At 61.9% G+C, this 17639-nt stretch overlaps 1 protein-coding gene across 1 annotated transcript in view; it reads left to right on the top strand.

The window, feature by feature from the left end:
- Positions 1–17639, top strand: part of OPLAH (5-oxoprolinase, ATP-hydrolysing) — a 46308-nt gene that overhangs the window by 19401 nt on the left and 9268 nt on the right. Inside the window, 11 exon segments of the mRNA XM_066571318.1 lie at positions 916–1053; positions 2389–2527; positions 2947–3059; positions 3739–3890; positions 4656–4816; positions 6216–6317; positions 8411–8585; positions 9765–9949; positions 10866–10997; positions 12636–12770; positions 14198–14347. Of these exon segments, the coding sequence (XP_066427415.1) occupies positions 916–1053; positions 2389–2527; positions 2947–3059; positions 3739–3890; positions 4656–4816; positions 6216–6317; positions 8411–8585; positions 9765–9949; positions 10866–10997; positions 12636–12770; positions 14198–14347 (1582 nt within the window).

Below are 17639 nucleotides of genomic sequence, written 5' to 3'. Positions count from 1 at the left end.
TGGTGACACGGGGACAGGGTGACACAGTGACACTGGTGCCAGCGTGATGTGGTGACAGCAGGGTCAGGGTGACGTGGTGGTGGTGGTGACATGGTGGCAGTGACATGGTGCCAGAGTGACGCTGGTGCCAGGGTGACACAGTGACAGTGGTGACACGGTGCCCATGTGACAATGTGGGTGCCCGTGTGACAGTGTGGGTGACAGGGTGACACTGGTGACAGTGTGGGTGACAGTGGTGACACGGTGGCAGTGTGATGTAGTGACAGGGCGACAGGGTGCCCATGTGACATGATGACACGGTGACACAGTGCCCGGACACCCGCGTGACAGTGTGGGTGACATGGTGACAGTGCCCGTGTGACAATGTGGGTGACAGGGTGACACGGTGACAGTGGTGACACAGTGACACTGGGGACACGGTGCCATGGTGACACGGTGCCAGGGTGTCAGTCCCAGGGTGACACGGTGCCAGGGTGACACTGGTGACACGGTGACACAGTGACACTGGTGACATGGTGCCAGGGTGACACTGGTGACACGGTGACATGGTGACACGGTGACACGGTGACACGGTGACATGGTCCCAGGGTGACACGGTGCCGGGGTGTCGGTCCCAGGGTGACACGGTGACACAGTGACACTGGTGACACGGTGCCATGGTGACACAGTGCCAGGGTGACACTGGTGACACGGTGACACAGTGACACTGGGGACACGGTGCCATGGTGCCACGGTGCCAGGGTGACACGGTGACACGGTGCCAGGGTGACACGGTGCCAGGGTGACACTGGTGCCACGGTGACACAGTGACACTGGTGACACGGTGCCAGGGTGACACGGTGCCATGGTGACACGGTGCCATGGTGACACGGTGCCATGGTGCCACGGTGCCAGGGTGTGCGCGTGTCCCCGCAGGGCTCAGATCCGCACGGAGCCGTTCCTGCACCTGCGCTACGAGGGCACCGACTGCGCCCTGATGGTGTCAGCGCAGGGACACCCGCCCGGGCCGGGCACCTGCGGCGCCGGCGACTTCCTGGGGGCCTTCACCGAGAGGTGAGTGACACCAGGGCCACCCCAGGGCCACCAGTGCCACCAAACCTGCCACAGGGCCACCAGTGCCACCAAACCTGCCACAGGGCCACCAGTGCCACCACCAACCTGCCACAGGGCCACCGGTGCCACCAAACCTGCCACAGGGCCACCAGTGCCACCACAGTGCCACCAAACCTGCCACAGGGCCACCAGTGCCACCACAGGGCCACAAAACTTGTCACAGTGCCACCAGTGCCACCACCAACCTGCCACAGGGCCACCAGTGCCATCCCAGGGCCACCAACCTGTCACAGTGCCACCAGTGCCACCACAGTGCCACCAAACCTGTCACAGGGCCACCAGTGCCACCAAACCTGCCACAGGGCCACCAGTGCCACCACAGGGCCACCAAACTTGTCACAGTGCCACCAGTGCCACCACCAACCTGTCACAGGGCCACCAGTGCCATCCCAGAGCCACCAAACCTGTCACAGTGTCATCCCAGTGCCACCAAACCTATCACAGTGCCACCCAACCTGTCACAGTGCCCCCAGTGCTGTCCCAGTGCCCCCAGTGCTGTCCCAGTGCTGTCCCAATCCTCCCATCCCAGCCCCCCAATCCCTTCTCTCTGTCTGTCCCTTTCCCCTGTCAGTGTGTCCCTGTCCCACCGGGGTCAGTGTCCTTGTCCCCCCATGTGTCCCTGTCCCCTCCCCGTATGTCCCTGTCCCCATGTCCCTGTCCTGGTGTCGCTGTGGCTGACACTCCCCTGTGTGTCACTGTCCCTGTCTGTGTGTCCCTGTCCCTGTGTCACTGTCCCCATGTCCCCATGTCCCCATGTCCCCCTGTCCCCAGGTACCAGCAGGAGTTTGGTTTCACCATCCCGGGCCGGGCCGTGTGTCCCTGTCTGTGTGTCCCTGTCTGTGTGTCCCTGTCTGTGTGTCCCTGTCCCTGTGTCCCTGTCCCCATGTCCCCATGTCCCCATGTCCCCCTGTCCCCAGGTACCAGCAGGAGTTTGGTTTCACCATCCCGGGCCGGGCTGTGTGTCCCTGTCTGTGTCCCTGTCTGTGTGTCCCTGTCCCTGTGTCCCTGTCCCCATGTCCCCATGTCCCCAGGTACCAGCAGGAGTTTGGTTTCACCATCCCGGGCCGGGCTGTGTGTCCCTGTCTGTGTGTCCCTGTCTGTGTGTCCCTGTCCCTGTGTCCCTGTCCCCATGTCCCCATGTCCCCATGTCCCCCTATCCCCAGGTACCAGCAGGAGTTTGGTTTCACCATCCCGGGCCGGGCCGTGTGTCCCTGTCTGTGTGTCCCTGTGTCCCTGTCCCCATGTCCCCCTGTCCCCATGTCCCCCTGTCCCCAGGTACCAGCAGGAGTTTGGTTTCACCATCCCGGGCCGGGCCGTGCTCGTGGATGATTTGCGGGTCAGGGGCACCGGCAGCACCGACCCCGTGCCCGAGCCCCCCCTGGGACCCCGCGGGACCCCCCCGAGAGTGGAGACGGTGAGGGGGGGCTGGGGGGGGGGCACCCGGGATGGGGGGGGGCACAGGGAACAGGGGGTACCCGGGATGGGGGGGGGCACAGGGAACAGGGGGTACCCGGGATGGGGGGGGGCACTGGGGGGGGAGCACCCGGGATGGGGGGGGAGGGGGGGGCACCGAGCCCGTGCCTGAGCCCCCCCCAAGGGCAGACGGTGAAGGGGGGGCTGGGGGGAGCTCGGGTCTGGGGGTGACCCCACGGTGACCCCAAGGTGACCCCAGGGCTGACCCAAAGTGACCCCAGGGCTGACCCAGTGCTACTTTGAGGCGGGGTACCGGGACACCCCCGTGTGACCCAGGGCTGACCCCAGGTGTGTCCCCAATGTCCCCCCCCCCTCAGGTGACTCAGGGCTGACCCCAATGTCCCCAATGTCCCCCCCCAGGTGACCCGGTGCTATTTTGAGGGGGGGTACCAGGACACCCCCGTGTTCCTGCTGGGGGAGCTGGGCTCGGACCACGCCCTGCCCGGGCCGGCCATCATCATCGACACCAACAGGTGACACACGGACACACGGACACACGGACACACGGACAGGGATGGGACAGGGACACAGGGGACAGGGGGACAATGGGGACACAGGGACAGGGACCACGCCATGCCCAGGCTGGCCATCGTCATTGACACCAACAGGTGACACACGGACACACGGACACACGGACACACGGACAGGGATGGGACAGGGACACAGGGGACAGGGACACAGGGGACAGGGACAGGGGGACACAGGGACAGGGACCACGCCCTGCCCGGGCCGGCCATCATCATCGACACCAACAGGTGACACACGGACACACGGACACACGGACATATGGACACACGGACACACGGACAGGGATGGGACAGGGACAGGGGGGACCCTGAGGACGGGGACGGGGGGGGACGGGGACAGGTAGACCCAGGCATGGGGGGGGGGGGACACTAGGAGGGGTTTGGGGGACCCCGAGGTGACCCCTGGGGACCCCAAGGAGCTGTGGGGGACACGGGGAGCCCTGGGCTGGGGTGGCACCCCTGGAGGGGACCCCGAGGTGACCCCTGGATGACCCATGGGACCCCGGGGGGGTTTGGGGCACCCCGGGGGGGTTTGGGGGACCCCGGGGGGGTTGGGGCACCCCGGGGGGTTTGGGGGCACCCCGGGGGGGTTGGGGCACCCCGAGGTGACCGCGTGCCCCCCCAGCACGATCGTGGTGGAGCCGGGCTGCGTGGCGCGCGTCACCGCCCTCGGGGACATCAGCATCGAGGTGACCGCGGGCACGGCGCCCGCCCTGGGCACGGGGCTGGAGCCGGTGGCGCTGTCGGTGTTCTCGCACCGCTTCATGAGCATCGCGGGTGGGTCCTGGGGGAATTTGGGGGGGATTTGGGGGGATTTGGGGGGTCCTGAGGGGTGTTCTGGGGCTTCATGAGCATCACAGGGGGGTCCTGGGGGGCTTTGGGGGGGATTTGGGGGGTCCTGAGGGGTCTCTTGGGGGTCTCTTGGAGCTTCATGAGCATCGCAGGTGGGACTTTGGGGGGCTTTAGGGGGGATTTGGGGGGTCCTGAGGGGTGTCCTCGGGCTTCATGAGCATCACAGGTGGGTCCTGGGGGGCTTTGGGGGGTCCTGAGAGGTCTCTTGGAGCTTCATCAGCATCACTGGGGGGGATTTGGGGGGATTTGGGGGGATTTGGGGGGGCTTTGGGGGGTCCTGGGTGGTCCTGGAGTGGCCTTGGGGGTCTCTGGGCTGGTCCCTGGGGGTCCCCCTGGGGTGTCCCCATTTTTGGGGTGTCCCCATTTTTGGGGTGTCCCTGGGGGTCCCCACGGTCACAATCCCCCCCCCATTCCCTCATCTCCCAATTCATCCCCCCAGCTCCCCAAGGCAGATCCAGGGCTGGGGGTCCCGGGGTGGTCCCTGTGGGTACCCCCGGATTTTGGGGTGCCCCTGAGGGTCCCCAAAGACAGGGACCCCTCAATTCAAACCCACCCCTCGAGGCAGACCCAGGGCTGGGGGTCCCGGGCTGGTCCCGGGCTGGTCCCGGGGTGGTCCCGGGGTCTCCGGGTCGGTTCCCAGGGGTCCCCCCGGGTTTCGGGGTCCCCGCTGAGGCTCCCGTGTCCCCGCAGAGCAGATGGGGCGCACGCTGCAGCGCACGGCCATCTCCACCAACATCAAGGAGCGCCTGGACTTCTCCTGCGCCCTGTTCGGGCCCGACGGGGGGCTCGTGTCCAACGCCCCCCACATCCCCGTGCACCTGGGCGCCATGCAGGAGGCCGTGCAGTTCCAGGTGAGGGAATTTGGGGGGGATTTGGGGGGATTTGGGGGGGATTTGGGGGGTCCCAGGTGTGCTCAGATGGGCCCCAGGGGGATTTGAAGGGGTCCTGAGTGGATTTGGGGGGGTCCCAGGGGGTCCCAGGGCCATGCAGGAGCCGTGCAGTTCCAGGTGAGGGAATTTGGGGGGTCCTGGGGGGATTTGGGGGGGATTTTGGGGGGTCCTAGGTGTGCTCAGGTGGGCCCCAGGGGGATTTGAAGGGGTCCTGAGTGGATTTGGGGGGGGGTCCCAGGGGGTCCCAGGGCTGTGCAGGAGCTGTGCAGTTCCAGGTGAGGGAATTTGGGGGGTCCTGGGGGGGATTTGGGGGGTCCCAGGGGGTCCCAGGTGTGTTTGGGCATCTCCTGGGCCTTGCAGGAGCCGTGCAGTTCCAGATGAGGGGATTTGGGGGGATTTGGGGGGTTTGGGGGTGTCCTAGGGGGGTTTGAGGCGGATTTAGGGGGATCAGGGGTGTCCCAGGTGTGCTCAGGTTGGTCCCAGGGGGATTTGAGGGGTCCTGAGTGGATTTGGGGGTCCCAGGTGTGTTTGGGGGTCCCAGGGCCATGCAGAAACCGTGCCTTTCCAGGTGAGGGAATTTGGGGGAGATTTTGGGGCGTTTGGGGGTGTCCTAGGGGGGTTTGAGGCAGATTTGGGGGAATCTGGGGGGTCCCAGGTGTGCTCAGGTGGGTCCCAGGGGGATTTGAGGGGTCCTGGGTGGATTTGGGGGAGATTTGGGTGGGTTTGGGGAGGGTTTGGGGGGTCCCAGGGCCGTGCAGGAGCTGAGCAGTTCCAGGTGAGGCATTTGGGGGGAATGTGGGGGGTCCTGGGGGGATTTGGGGAGATTTTGGGGGCATCCCAGGGGGTAATTTGGGGTCGTGGGGGGATCTGGGGGAGTTCCTGGGGGAGATTTGGGGGGGATTTGGGATCCTGGGGTGTCCTGGAGGGGATCTGGGGGGTTCAGGAGGTGATTTGGGGAGGATTTGGGGATCCCAGAGGGAATTTGGGGTGATTTGGGGAGGATTTGGGGATCCCAGAGGGAATTTGGGGTGATTTGAGAGGATTTGGGGATCCCAGAGGGAATTTGGGGTGATTTGGGGAGGATTTGGGGATCCCAGAGGGAATTTGGGGTGATTTGGGGAGGATTTGGGGTCTTGGAGGGGCTTTGGGGTCCTGGAAGGGATTTGGGAGCTCTGGAGAGGATTTGGGGGTTCCGGGGAGGGGAAATTTGGGGGGATTTGGGGGTTCTGGGAGAGGATTTGGGATCCTGGGTGTATTTGGGGAGATTTGGGAATTTCTGGGGGGGATTTGGGGATCCGGGGGAGATTTTGGGGTTCCCGGGGTGGGTTTGGGGTTCACCCCCCCGTCCCCCCCCCCCCAGATCCGTAACCTGGGCGCGGAGCTGAGGGAAGGAGACGTGATCCTGAGCAACCACCCCCGGGCGGGGGGCAGCCACCTGCCCGACCTGACCGTCATCACACCTGTGAGTGAGTGACACACCTGGGACACACCTGGGACACACCTGGGACACACCTGGGACAGGGGGGCAGCCACCTGCCCGACCTGACCGTCATCACACCTGTGAGTGAGGGAGGGACACACCTGGGGACAGCTGGGACAGGGGACATCACACCTGTGAGTGAGCAACACACCTGGGACAGGTGACATCACACCTGGGAGGGAGTGAGTGACACACCTGGGACAGGTGACATCACACCTGGGAGGGAGTGACACACCTGGGACACACCTGGGACAGGGGACATCACACCTGGGACACACCTGGGACAGGGGGGCAGCCACCTGCCCGACCTGACCGTCATCACATCTGTGAGTGACACACCTGGGACACACCTGGGACACACCTGGGACACACCTGGGACAGGGGGGCAGCCACCTGCCCGACCTGACCGTCATCACACCTGTGAGTGAGGGAGGGACACACCTGGGACACACCTGGGACAGGGGACATCACAGCTGGGACAGGGGACATCACACCTGGGACACACCTGGGACACACCTGGGACAGGTGACATCACACCTGGGAGTTAGCAACACACCTGGGACAGGTGACATCACACCTGGGAGGGAGTGACACACCTGGGACAGGTGACATCACACGTGGGACAGGGGACATCACACCTGGGACAGGTGACATCACACCTGGGAGGGAGTGAGTGACACACCTGGGACACACCTGGGGACACACCTGGGGACACACCTGTGAGTGACACACCTGGGACACACCTGGGACACACCTGGGACAGGTGACATCACACCTGGGAGTGACACACCTGGGACACACCTGGGACAGGTGACATCACAGCTGGGACAGGTGACACACCTGGGACAGGTGACATCACACCTGGGAGTGACACACCTGGGGACACACCTGAGACAGGGACACACCTGGGGACACACCTGGGACAGGTGACATCACACCTGTGAGTGACACACCTGGGGACAGCTGGGACACCTGTGAGTGACACACCTGGGACACACCTGGGACAGGGGGGCAGCCACCTGCCTGACCTGGCCCTCATCACACCTGTGAGTGACACACCTGGGACAGGTGGGGACACACCTGTGACACACCTGTGACACCTGGGGACATATCTGGGGACACCTGGGACACACCTGGGGGCACCTGGGATACACCTGGGAAACACCTGTGACACACCTGGGGACACCTGTCTGTCCCCCCCCAGGTGTCCAGGTCGGGTGTCCTCAGGGTTTTCAGCCCCCCCCGCCAATGTCACCTGTCCCCAGGTGTGCAACCCAGTGTCACCTGTGTAACCCCAGTGTCACCTGTCCCAGGTGTCTCACCCCAGTGTCACCTGTCCCATGTCCCTGACCCCAGTGTCACCTGTGTAACCCCAGTGTCACCTCTGTAACCCCTCAATGTCACCTGTCCCAGGTGTTCTGGCCAGGTGTGCCCCGCCCCGTGTTCTTTATGGCCAGCCAGGGTCACCACACCTGACCCAGTGTCACCTGTCCCATGTCCCTGACCCCAGTGTCACCTGTGTAACCCCAGTGTCACCTCTGTAACCCCTCAATGTCACCTGTCCCAGGTGTTCTGGCCAGGTGTGCCCCGCCCCGTGTTCTTTATGGCCAGCCGTGGTCACCACACCTGACCCAGTGTCACCTGTCCCATGTCCCTGACCCCAGTGTCACCTGTGTAACCCCAGTGTCACCTGTCCCAGGTGTATAACCCCAATGTCACCATTACCTGTCCCATGTCCCTAACTGCAGTGTCACCTGTCCCAGGTGTCCTGTCCCATGTCCCTAACCCCAATGTCACTGTTACCTGTCCCATGTCCCTGACCCCAGTGTCACTGTCACCCTTACCTGTCCCAGGTGTTCTGGCCAGGTGTGCCCCGCCCCGTGTTCTTCGTGGCCAGCCGTGGTCACCACACCTGACCCAGTGTCACCTGTCCCATGTCCCTGACCCCAGTGTCACCTGTGTAACCCCAGTGTCACCTGTGCCATGTCCCTGACCCCAGTGTCACCTGTGTAACCCCAGTGCCACCTGTCCCAGGTGTCTGACCCCAGTGTCACTGTCACCCTTACCTGTCCCAGGTGTTCTGGCCAGGTGTGCCCCGCCCCGTGTTCTTCGTGGCCAGCCGTGGTCACCACGCCGACGTGGGCGGCTCCAGCCCCGGGTCGATGCCGCCGCACTCGCAGAGCCTGGCCCAGGAGGGCGCGGCCTTCGTGTCCTTCAAACTGGTGACCAACGGGGAGTTCCAGGAGCAAGGTGGGACATGGGGACACTGGGGGGACACTGGGGGGACACTGGGGGACACTGGGGACACTGAGGGGACACTGGGGACAGTGGGGACAGCCAGGGGATTGGGGACACTGGGGACAAAGGTGTTCCTGTCCTTCAAACTGGTGACCAACGGGGAGTTCCAGGAGCAAGGTGGCACATGGGGACACTGAGGGGATATTGGGGACATCCCCTCTGTGTCCCCAGCTGTCACCGAGGCGCTGCTGGCCCCTGTCCCTGTCCCCAGGAGGTGTCACTGTCCCTGTCACTGTCACTGTCCCTGTCACTGTCCCTGTCACTGTCACTGTCTCCTCAGTGTCACTGTCCCTGTCCCCAGCTGTCACCGAGGCGCTGCTGGCCCCTGTCCCTGTCCCTGTCCCCAGTGGGTGTCACTGTCACTGTCCCCTCAGTGTCTCCTTTGTGTCCCCAGCTGTCACCAAGGCCCTGCTGACCCCTGGCTCTGTCCTTAGGGGGTGTCACTGTCATTGTCCCCTCAGTGTCCCCTGTCCCTGTCATTGTCCCCTCATTGTCCCTGTCCTCAGCTGTCACCGAGGCCCTGCTGGCCCCTGTCCCTGTCCCCTCATTGTCCCTGTCCCCAGCTGTCACCGACGCGCTGCTGGCCCCCGGCTCCGTCCCCAGGGGGTGTCACTGTCATTGTCACTGTCACTGTCCTTGTCCCCAGCTGTCACCGAGGCGCTGCTGGCCCCTGTCACTGTCCCTGTCCCCAGTGGGTGTCCCTGTCATTGTCACTGTCACTGTCCCTGTCCCCAGGAGGTGTCATTGTCCCCTCACTGTCCCTGTCCCCAGCTGTCACCGAGGCGCTGTTGGCCCCCGGCTCCGTCCCCAGGAGGTGTCACTGTCACTGTCACTGTCACTGTCACTGTCCCTGTCCCCAGCTGTCACCGAGGCGCTGCTGGCCCCTGTCCCTGTCCCTGTCCCCTCACTGTCCCTGTCCCCAGCTGTCACTGAGGCCCTGCTGGCCCCCGGCTCCGTCCCCAGGAGGTGTCACTGTCACTGTCACTGTCACTGTCACTGTCACTGTCCCTGTCCCCAGCTGTCACCGAGGCGCTGCTGGCCCCTGCCCCTGTCCCTGTCCCTGTCCCCAGTGGGTGTCCCTGTCATTGTCACTGTCCCTGTCATTGTCACTGTCACTGTCCCTGTCCCCAGCTGTCACCGAGGCGCTGCTGGCCCCCGGCTCCGTCCCCGGCTGCTCGGGGACGCGGAACCTGCGGGACAACCTGGCCGACCTGCGGGCACAGGTGGCGGCCAACCAGAAAGGGATCGGGCTGGTGCGGGAGCTGATCGGGCAGCACGGGCTGCAGGTGGTGCAGGCCTACATGGGGCACGTGCAGGTGAGACCCCAAAAACGCCCCGAAATCACCCCAAAAGAACCCCAAACATCAGAAACATCAAAAACCCCAAATCCGCCCCGAAAACCCCCGATCCCCGTGCCCGGAGCTGATTGGGCAGCACGGGCTGGGGGCGGTGCAGGCCTCTATGGGATATGTGCAGGTGAGACCCTAAATACACCCTAAATACCCTAAAATCACCCCAAAACCATCAAACCCCATAAAAATCCCAAATCTGCCCCAAAAACCCCAAATCCGCCCCAAAAACCCCCAATCCCTGTGCCCGGAGCTGATTGGGCAGCACGGGCTGGGGGCGGTGCAGGCCTCTATGGGATATGTGCAGGTGAGACCCTAAAACCCCAAAAAAACCCTGAAATCACCCCAAACCCACCAAATACAACAGAAACCCCAAAAACCCCAAATCTGCCCCAAAAACCCCCAATCCCTGTGCCGGGAGCTGATTGGGCAGCACGGGCTGGGGGCGGTGCAGGCTTATATGGGATATGTGCAGGTGAGACCTTAAAAATACCCTAAATACCCTAAAATCACCCCAAAAACCCTAAAACCCCCCAAAACCCCAAATCCCCCCCGCAATAGCCCAAAAACCCCCAAAATCCCCAAAACCACCAGAAAAACCCCAAACCCACCCAAAACCCCCAAAACCACCCCTAAAACCCCAAACACACCCTAAAACAGCTGAGACCCCAAAAACCTCAAAACCACCCCAAGAACCCCCAAATCCCCCTGCGTGACCCCTGCGTGACCCCTGCGTGACCCCTGGTGACCCCTGGTGACCCCATGACCCCAGGCCAACGCGGAGGTGGCCGTCAGGGACACGGACACGCTGCGGGCGGTGGCTCTTTGGGGACACCCCTGCGTGACCCCCGCGTGACCCCTGCGTGACCCCGTGTGACCCCAGGCCAACGCGGAGGTGGCCGTCAGGGACACGCTGCGGGCGGTGGCCGCGCGCTGGGGGACGTCGCTGTCGGCCGAGGACACCATGGACGATGGCACCCCCGTGCGGCTGAGGGTGACACTGGAGCCCAGAGAGGTGCGGGGACAGCTCGGGGACACCAGGGGACACCAGGGGGACACCTTGGGGACACCCTGGGGACATGGAGACACGGACATGGGGACACCTTGGGGACATGGGGACACAGACATGGGGACACCCTGGGGACATGGGGACACCATGGGGACATGGGGACATGGACATAGCCTGAGGACACCACTGGGACACCATGGGGACAGCTTGGGGACATGGGGACAGCTTGGGGACAGCCCTAGGGACACCTTGGGGACATGGGGACATGGACATGGGGACACCTTGGGGACATGGGGACACGGACATGGGGACAGCCTGAGGACATGGGGACACCATGGGGACAGCCTGGGGACATGGACATAGCCTGGGGACACCACGGGGACACCATGGGGACAGCTTGGGGACATGGGGACATGGGCATGGGGACATGGACATGGGGACAGCTCGGGGACACCTTGGGGACACCTTGGGGACATGGACATGGGGACAGCCTCGGGACATGGACATGGCCTGGGGACACCACTGGCACACCATGGGGACGTGGAGACACCATGGGGACAGCTCGGGGACAGCCCTGGGGACATGGGGACACCAGGGGGACATGGGGACATGGACATGGGGACAGCCCTGGGGACAGCCCTAGGGACACCTTGGGGACATGGGGACATGGACATGGGGACACCCTGGGGACATGGACATAGCCTGGGGACACCACAGGGACACCACGGGGACACCTTGGGGACATGGGGACAGCCTGGGGACATGGACATGGGGACAGCCCTGCAGAGATGGGGACACCAGGGGGACATGGGGACATGGACATGGGGACACCTTGGGGACACCTTGGGGACACCTTGGGGACAGCTTGGGGACAGCTTGGGGACACCTCGGGGACACCTTGGGGACAGCTTGGGGACACGGGGACATGGGGACATGGACATGGGGACAGCTTGGGGACACCTTGGGGACACCTCGGGGACAGTCCTGGGGTTTGTGGGGACGCGGGGATGTCCCCAAGGCTTGGGGACCCTGATCCAGCTGGATCCCCACAAGGCTCTGGGTGGGATTTTGGGGTCACCCCCAGGTTTTGGGGTCCCCCGGTCTCTGGATGGGGTTTTGGGGTCAGGCCAGGTTTTTGGATGGATTTTTGGGTCCCTCCTGGATTTTGGGCTCACCCCCGGATTTTGGGGTCCCCTCCTGGGTTTTGGGGGTCACCCTCTGGTCTCTGGATGGGTTTTTGGGGTCATCCCCGGGTTTTGGCGTCCCCCCGGTCTCTGCGTGAGGTTCTGGGGTTCCCCCCTGGTTTCTGGGGGGGTTTGGGGTAGGTTTTGGGGTCCCCCCAGTCTTTGGGTGGGTTTTGGGGTTGCCCTGGTCTCTGGTTGTATTTTTGGGGTCACCCCGGTTTCCGGATGGGTTTTTGGGGTCACCCCCTGGATTTTGGGGTCCCCCTGGTCTCTGGATGCATTTTTGGGGTCACCCCAAGCTCTGGGTGGGTTTTTGGGGTCAGCCCCGGGTTTTGGGGTCCCCCAGGTCTCTGGATGCATTTTTGGGGTCACCCCAAGCTCTGGGTGCGTTTTTGGGGTCCCCCCGGTCTCTGGTTGGGTTTTGGGGTCCAACGCCCCCCGTTCCCCCCCCCCCCCCCAGGGCAGCGCCGTGTTCGATTTCGGGGGGACGGGACCCCAAGTTCTGGGGAACTGCAACGCCCCCCGCGCCATCACCCTGTCAGCGCTGATCTACTGCCTGCGGTGCCTGGTGGGGCACGACATCCCCCTGAACCAGGTGAGACCCCAAAATACCCCAAAACCACCCCAAAAATACCCCAAAAACACCCCAAAAACAGCCTGGGCACCCCAAAATCCCAAACGCACCCCAAAAACCCCAAACCCCCCTGTCAGCGCTGATCTACTGCCTGCGGTGCCTGGTGGGGCACGACATCCCCCTGAACCAGGTGAGACCCCAAAATACCCCAAAACCACCCCAAAAATACCCCAAATACCCCAAATACACCCCCAAAACCCCAAATACCCCAAATACACCCCAAAAACGCCAAATACACCCCAAAAACCCTAAATACACCCAAAAAAAAAGCCCTAAATGCACCCCAAAAACCTAAATACGCCCCAAAACCAGCCTGGGCACCCGAAAAACCCCAAACACACCCTGAGCACCCCAAAATCACCCCAAATACGCTCAATACACCCCAAAACCCCCTAAATAAACCCCAAATCCTCCCCAAATACACCCTAAACACCCTAAATACACCCCAAAAGCAAGCTGAGACCCCAGGTACCCCAAATACATCCTGAACCAGGTGAGATCCCCAAAACCGCCCCAAATCCTCCCTGCGCCCCCCCAAACACCCCGAAACAGGTGAGGCCCTAAATAAACCCTAAATGTGCCCCAAAAACCCCAAACACACCCCAAAAAAACCAACCACACCCCAAATACACCCTGAGCACCCCAAAAAACCCAAACACACCCCAAATACACCCTGAGCACCCCAAAAACCCCAAATACACCCCAAATAGACCCACAACAAAGTGAGGCCCCAAAACCGCCCTAAAACACGCCCTGAGCACCCCAAAAACCCCAGAACAGGTGCGAGCCTGAACGCACCCCAAACATACCCGAAAATCCCCAAATACACCCCAAACCCACCCTGAGCACCCCGAAATACCCCAAAAGCAGGTGGGGCCCCAAATCCACCCCAAATCCCCTAAATACGCCCCGAGCGCCCCAAATCCACCCCAAAAACCCCAACCGCAGCCCAAATGCACCTGAACCAGGTGAGACCCCAGAACCACCCCAAACACACCCCAAAAACGCCCAAAACCCCAAATCACCCCAAACCAGGTGAGACCCCAAATCCCTCCAACACCCCCTCCCTGGGCACATCAGGTGTGCCCAGCTGTGCCCAGGTGTGCCCAGGTGTGCTCAGGTGTATCCCAGGTGTATCCCAGGTGTGCCCAGGTGTGCCCCCAGGTGTGCCCAGCTGTGCCCAGCTGTGCCCAGGTGTATCCCAGGTGTGCTCAGGTGTCCCCAGGTGTGCTCAGGTGTATCCCAGCTGTGCCCAGCTGTGCCCAGCTGTGCCCAGGTGTATCCCAGGTGTGCCCAGGTGTGCCCAGCTGTGCCCAGGTGTATCCCAGGTGTATCCCAGGTGTATCCCAGCTGTGCCCAGCTGTGCCCAGGTGTGTTTTGCCCCCCAGGGCTGCCTGGCCCCGGTGCAGGTGCGGATCCCCCCGGGCTCCATCCTTGACCCCTCCCCCGACGCCGCCGTGGTGGGCGGGAACGTGCTGACGTCACAGCGCGTGGTGGACGTGGTGCTGCGCGCGTTCGGCGTCTGCGCCGCCTCCCAGGTGAGCACACGGACAGGGGAGGGGACAGGGACAGGTGAGGGACACGGACAGGGACAGGGACAGGGACACGGACAGGGACACGGACAGGTGAGGGGACAGGGGAGGGGACAGGTGAGCAACAGGGACAGGTAAGGGGACAGGGGAGGAGGGGACAGGGACACGGACAGGTGAGGGGACAGGGACAGGGACAGGGACAGGGGAGGGGACAGATGAGGGGACAGGGACAGGGGAGGGGACAGGGACAGGGACAGGGACAGGGACAGGGACAGGGGAGGGGACAGGTGAGGGGACAGGTGAGCAACAGGGACAGGTGAGGGGACAGGGGAGGAGGGGACAGGGACACGGACAGGTGAGAGGGGGACCGGTGAGGGGACAGTGACAGGGGAGGGGGGAACGGGGGCAGGACAGGGACAGGTGAGGAGGGGACAGGTGAGAGGAGGACAGGTGAGGGGACAGGGACAGGGGAGGGGACAGGGACAGGTGAGGGGGGGACAGGTGAGGGGACATGGACAGGTGAGGGGACAGGGACAGGGGAGGGGACAGGGACAGGTGAGCAGGGACAGGTGAGCAGGGACAGGTGAGAGGAGGACAGGTGAGGGGACAGGGACAGGGGAGGGGACAGGGACAGGGGAGGGGGGGACAGGTGAGCAGGGACAGGTGAGGGGACAGGGACAGGTGAGGGGACAGGGACAGGGGAGGGGACAGGGACAGGTGAGCAGGGACAGGTGAGCAGGGACAGGTGAGAGGAGGACAGGTGAGGGGACAGGGACAGGGGAGGGGACAGGGACAGGGACAGGTGAGGGGGGGACAGGTGAGCAGGGACAGGTGATGTGACAGATGAGGGACAGGGACAGGCGAGGGGAGGTTCTGGGCTATTTGGGGTCACTTTTGGGCTATTTGGGGGTGACATTTTTGGGCTACTTGGGGGCCGTTTTGGGGTCAGATTTGGGGTGACGTTGTCCCATTGTCCCCAGGGCTGCATGGCCTGTGGGGTTTGGGGTTTCTGGGCTATTTGGGGTGACATTTTTGGGGTATTCGGGCTCCGTTTTGGGGTTTTTGGGGTGACATTGCCCCCATTGTCCCCAGGGCTGCATGAACTGTGGGGTTTGGGCTATTTGGGGTCAGTTTTGGGCTATTTGGGGTCAGTTTTGGGGTCAGTTTTGGGGTATTTGGGGTCAGTTTTGGGGTGACAATGTCCCTGTGTCCCCCTTGTCCCCAGGGCTGCATGAGCAACGTCACCTTTGCCTCCCCGCGGGGTTTGGGGTATTTGGGGTCGGTTTTGGGGTCGGTTTTGGGATATTTGGGTGCCATTTTTGGGGTGTTTCGGGTCAGTTTTGGGGTGTTTGGGGTGACGTTTTCAGTGTCCCCATTGTCCCCAGGGCTGCATGAACAACGTCACCTTCGGCTCCCTGCGGGGTTTGGGGTCGGTTTTGGGCTATTTGGGGTCAAATTTGGGGTCGGTTTTGGGGTGTTTAGGGTGGCAGTTTTGGGATATTTGGGTGACATTTTTGGGGCGTTTGGGGTCAGTTCTGGGGTGACGCTGTCCCCACTGTCCCCAGGGCTGCATGAACAACGTCACCTTCGGCTCCCCGCGGGGTTTTTAGGGTCAGTTCTGGGGTGTTTGGGGTGCCATTTTTGGGGTGTTTGGGGTCAGTTTCGGTGTGTTTAGGGTGCCATTTTTGGGGCTTTTGAGGTCAGTTTCGGTGTGTTTAGGGTGCCATTTTTGGGGCGTTTAGGGTCAGTTCTGGGGTGTTTAGGGTGCCATTTTTGGGGCATTTAGGGTCAGTTTCGGTGTGTTTAGGGTGCCATTTTTGGGGTGTTTAGGGTCAGTTCTGGGGTGTTTAGGGTGCCATTTTTGGGGTGTTTGGGGTCAGTTTCGGTGTGTTTAGGGTGCCATTTTTGGGCATTTAGGGTCAGTTCTGGGGTGTTTAGGGTGCCATTTTTGGGGCACTTAAGGTCAGTTCTGGGGTGTTTGGGGTGCCATTTTTGGGGCGTTTAGGGTCAGTTCTGGGGTGTTTAGGGTGCCATTTTTGGGGCATTTAGGGTCAGTTTCGGTGTGTTTAGGGTGCCATTTTTGGGGCGTTTAGGGTCAGTTTCGGTGTGTTTAGGGTGCCATTTTTAATGTCCCCGCTGTCCCCAGGGCTGCATGAACAACGTCACCTTCGGCTCCCCGTGGGGTTTGGGGTCAGTTTTGGGATATTTGGGGTCAGTTTTGGGATATTTGGGTGACATTTTTGGGGCATTTAGGGTCAGTTTCGGTGTGTTTAGGGTGCCATTTTGGGGCGTTTAGGGTCAGTTTCGGTGTGTTTAGGGTGCCATTTTTGGGGCGTTTAGGGTCAGTTCTGGGGTGTTTAGGGTGCCATTTTTGGGGCGTTTAGGGTCAGTTCTGGGGTGTTTAGGGTGCCATTTTTGGGGTGTTTGGGGTCAGTTCTGGGGTGTTTAGGGTGCCATTTTTGGGGCGTTTAGGGTCAGTTTCGGTGTGTTTAGGGTGCCATTTTTGGGGCGTTTAGGGTCAGTTTCGGTGTGTTTAGGGTGCCATTTTTGGGGTGTTTGGGGTCAGTTCTGGGGTGTTTAGGGTGCCATTTTTGGGGCATTTAGGGTCAGTTCTGGGGTGTTTAGGGTGCCATTTTTGGGGCGTTTAGGGTCAGTTTTGGGGTGTTTAGGGTGCCATTTTTGGGGCATTTAGGGTCAGTTCTGGGGTGTTTAGGGTGCCATTTTTGGGGCGTTTGGGGTCAGTTTCGGTGTGTTTAGGGTGCCATTTTTGGGGCATTTAGGGTCAGTTCTGGGGTGTTTAGGGTGCCATTTTTGGGGCGTTTGGGGTCAGTTTCGGTGTGTTTAGGGTGCCATTTTTGGGGCGTTTAGGGTCAGTTTCGGTGTGTTTAGGGTGCCATTTTTGGGGTGTTTGGGGTCAGTTTCGGTGTGTTTAGGGTGCCATTTTTGGGGCGTTTGGGGTCAGTTTCGGTGTGTTTAGGGTGCCATTTTTGGGGCGTTTAGGGTCAGTTTCGGTGTGTTTAAGGTGCCATTTTTGGGGCATTTAGGGTCAGTTTCGGTGTGTTTAGGGTGCCATTTTTGGGGCATTTAGGGTCAGTTTCGGTGTGTTTAGGGTGCCATTTTTGGGGCGTTTAGGGTCAGTTTCGGTGTGTTTAGGGTGCCATTTTTGGGGCATTTAGGGTCAGTTCTGGGGTGTTTAGGGTGCCATTTTTGGGGCATTTAGGGGTCAGTTTCGGTGTGTTTAGGGTGCCATTTTTGGGGCATTTAGGGTCAGTTTTGGGGTGTTTAGGGTGCCATTTTT

The sequence above is a fragment of the Molothrus aeneus genome, unplaced genomic scaffold (genome assembly GCF_037042795.1).
Source record: "Molothrus aeneus isolate 106 unplaced genomic scaffold, BPBGC_Maene_1.0 scaffold_43, whole genome shotgun sequence".
Lineage (NCBI taxonomy): Eukaryota > Metazoa > Chordata > Aves > Passeriformes > Icteridae > Molothrus > Molothrus aeneus.
This window is presented reverse-complemented; position numbering and strand designations above follow the sequence as displayed.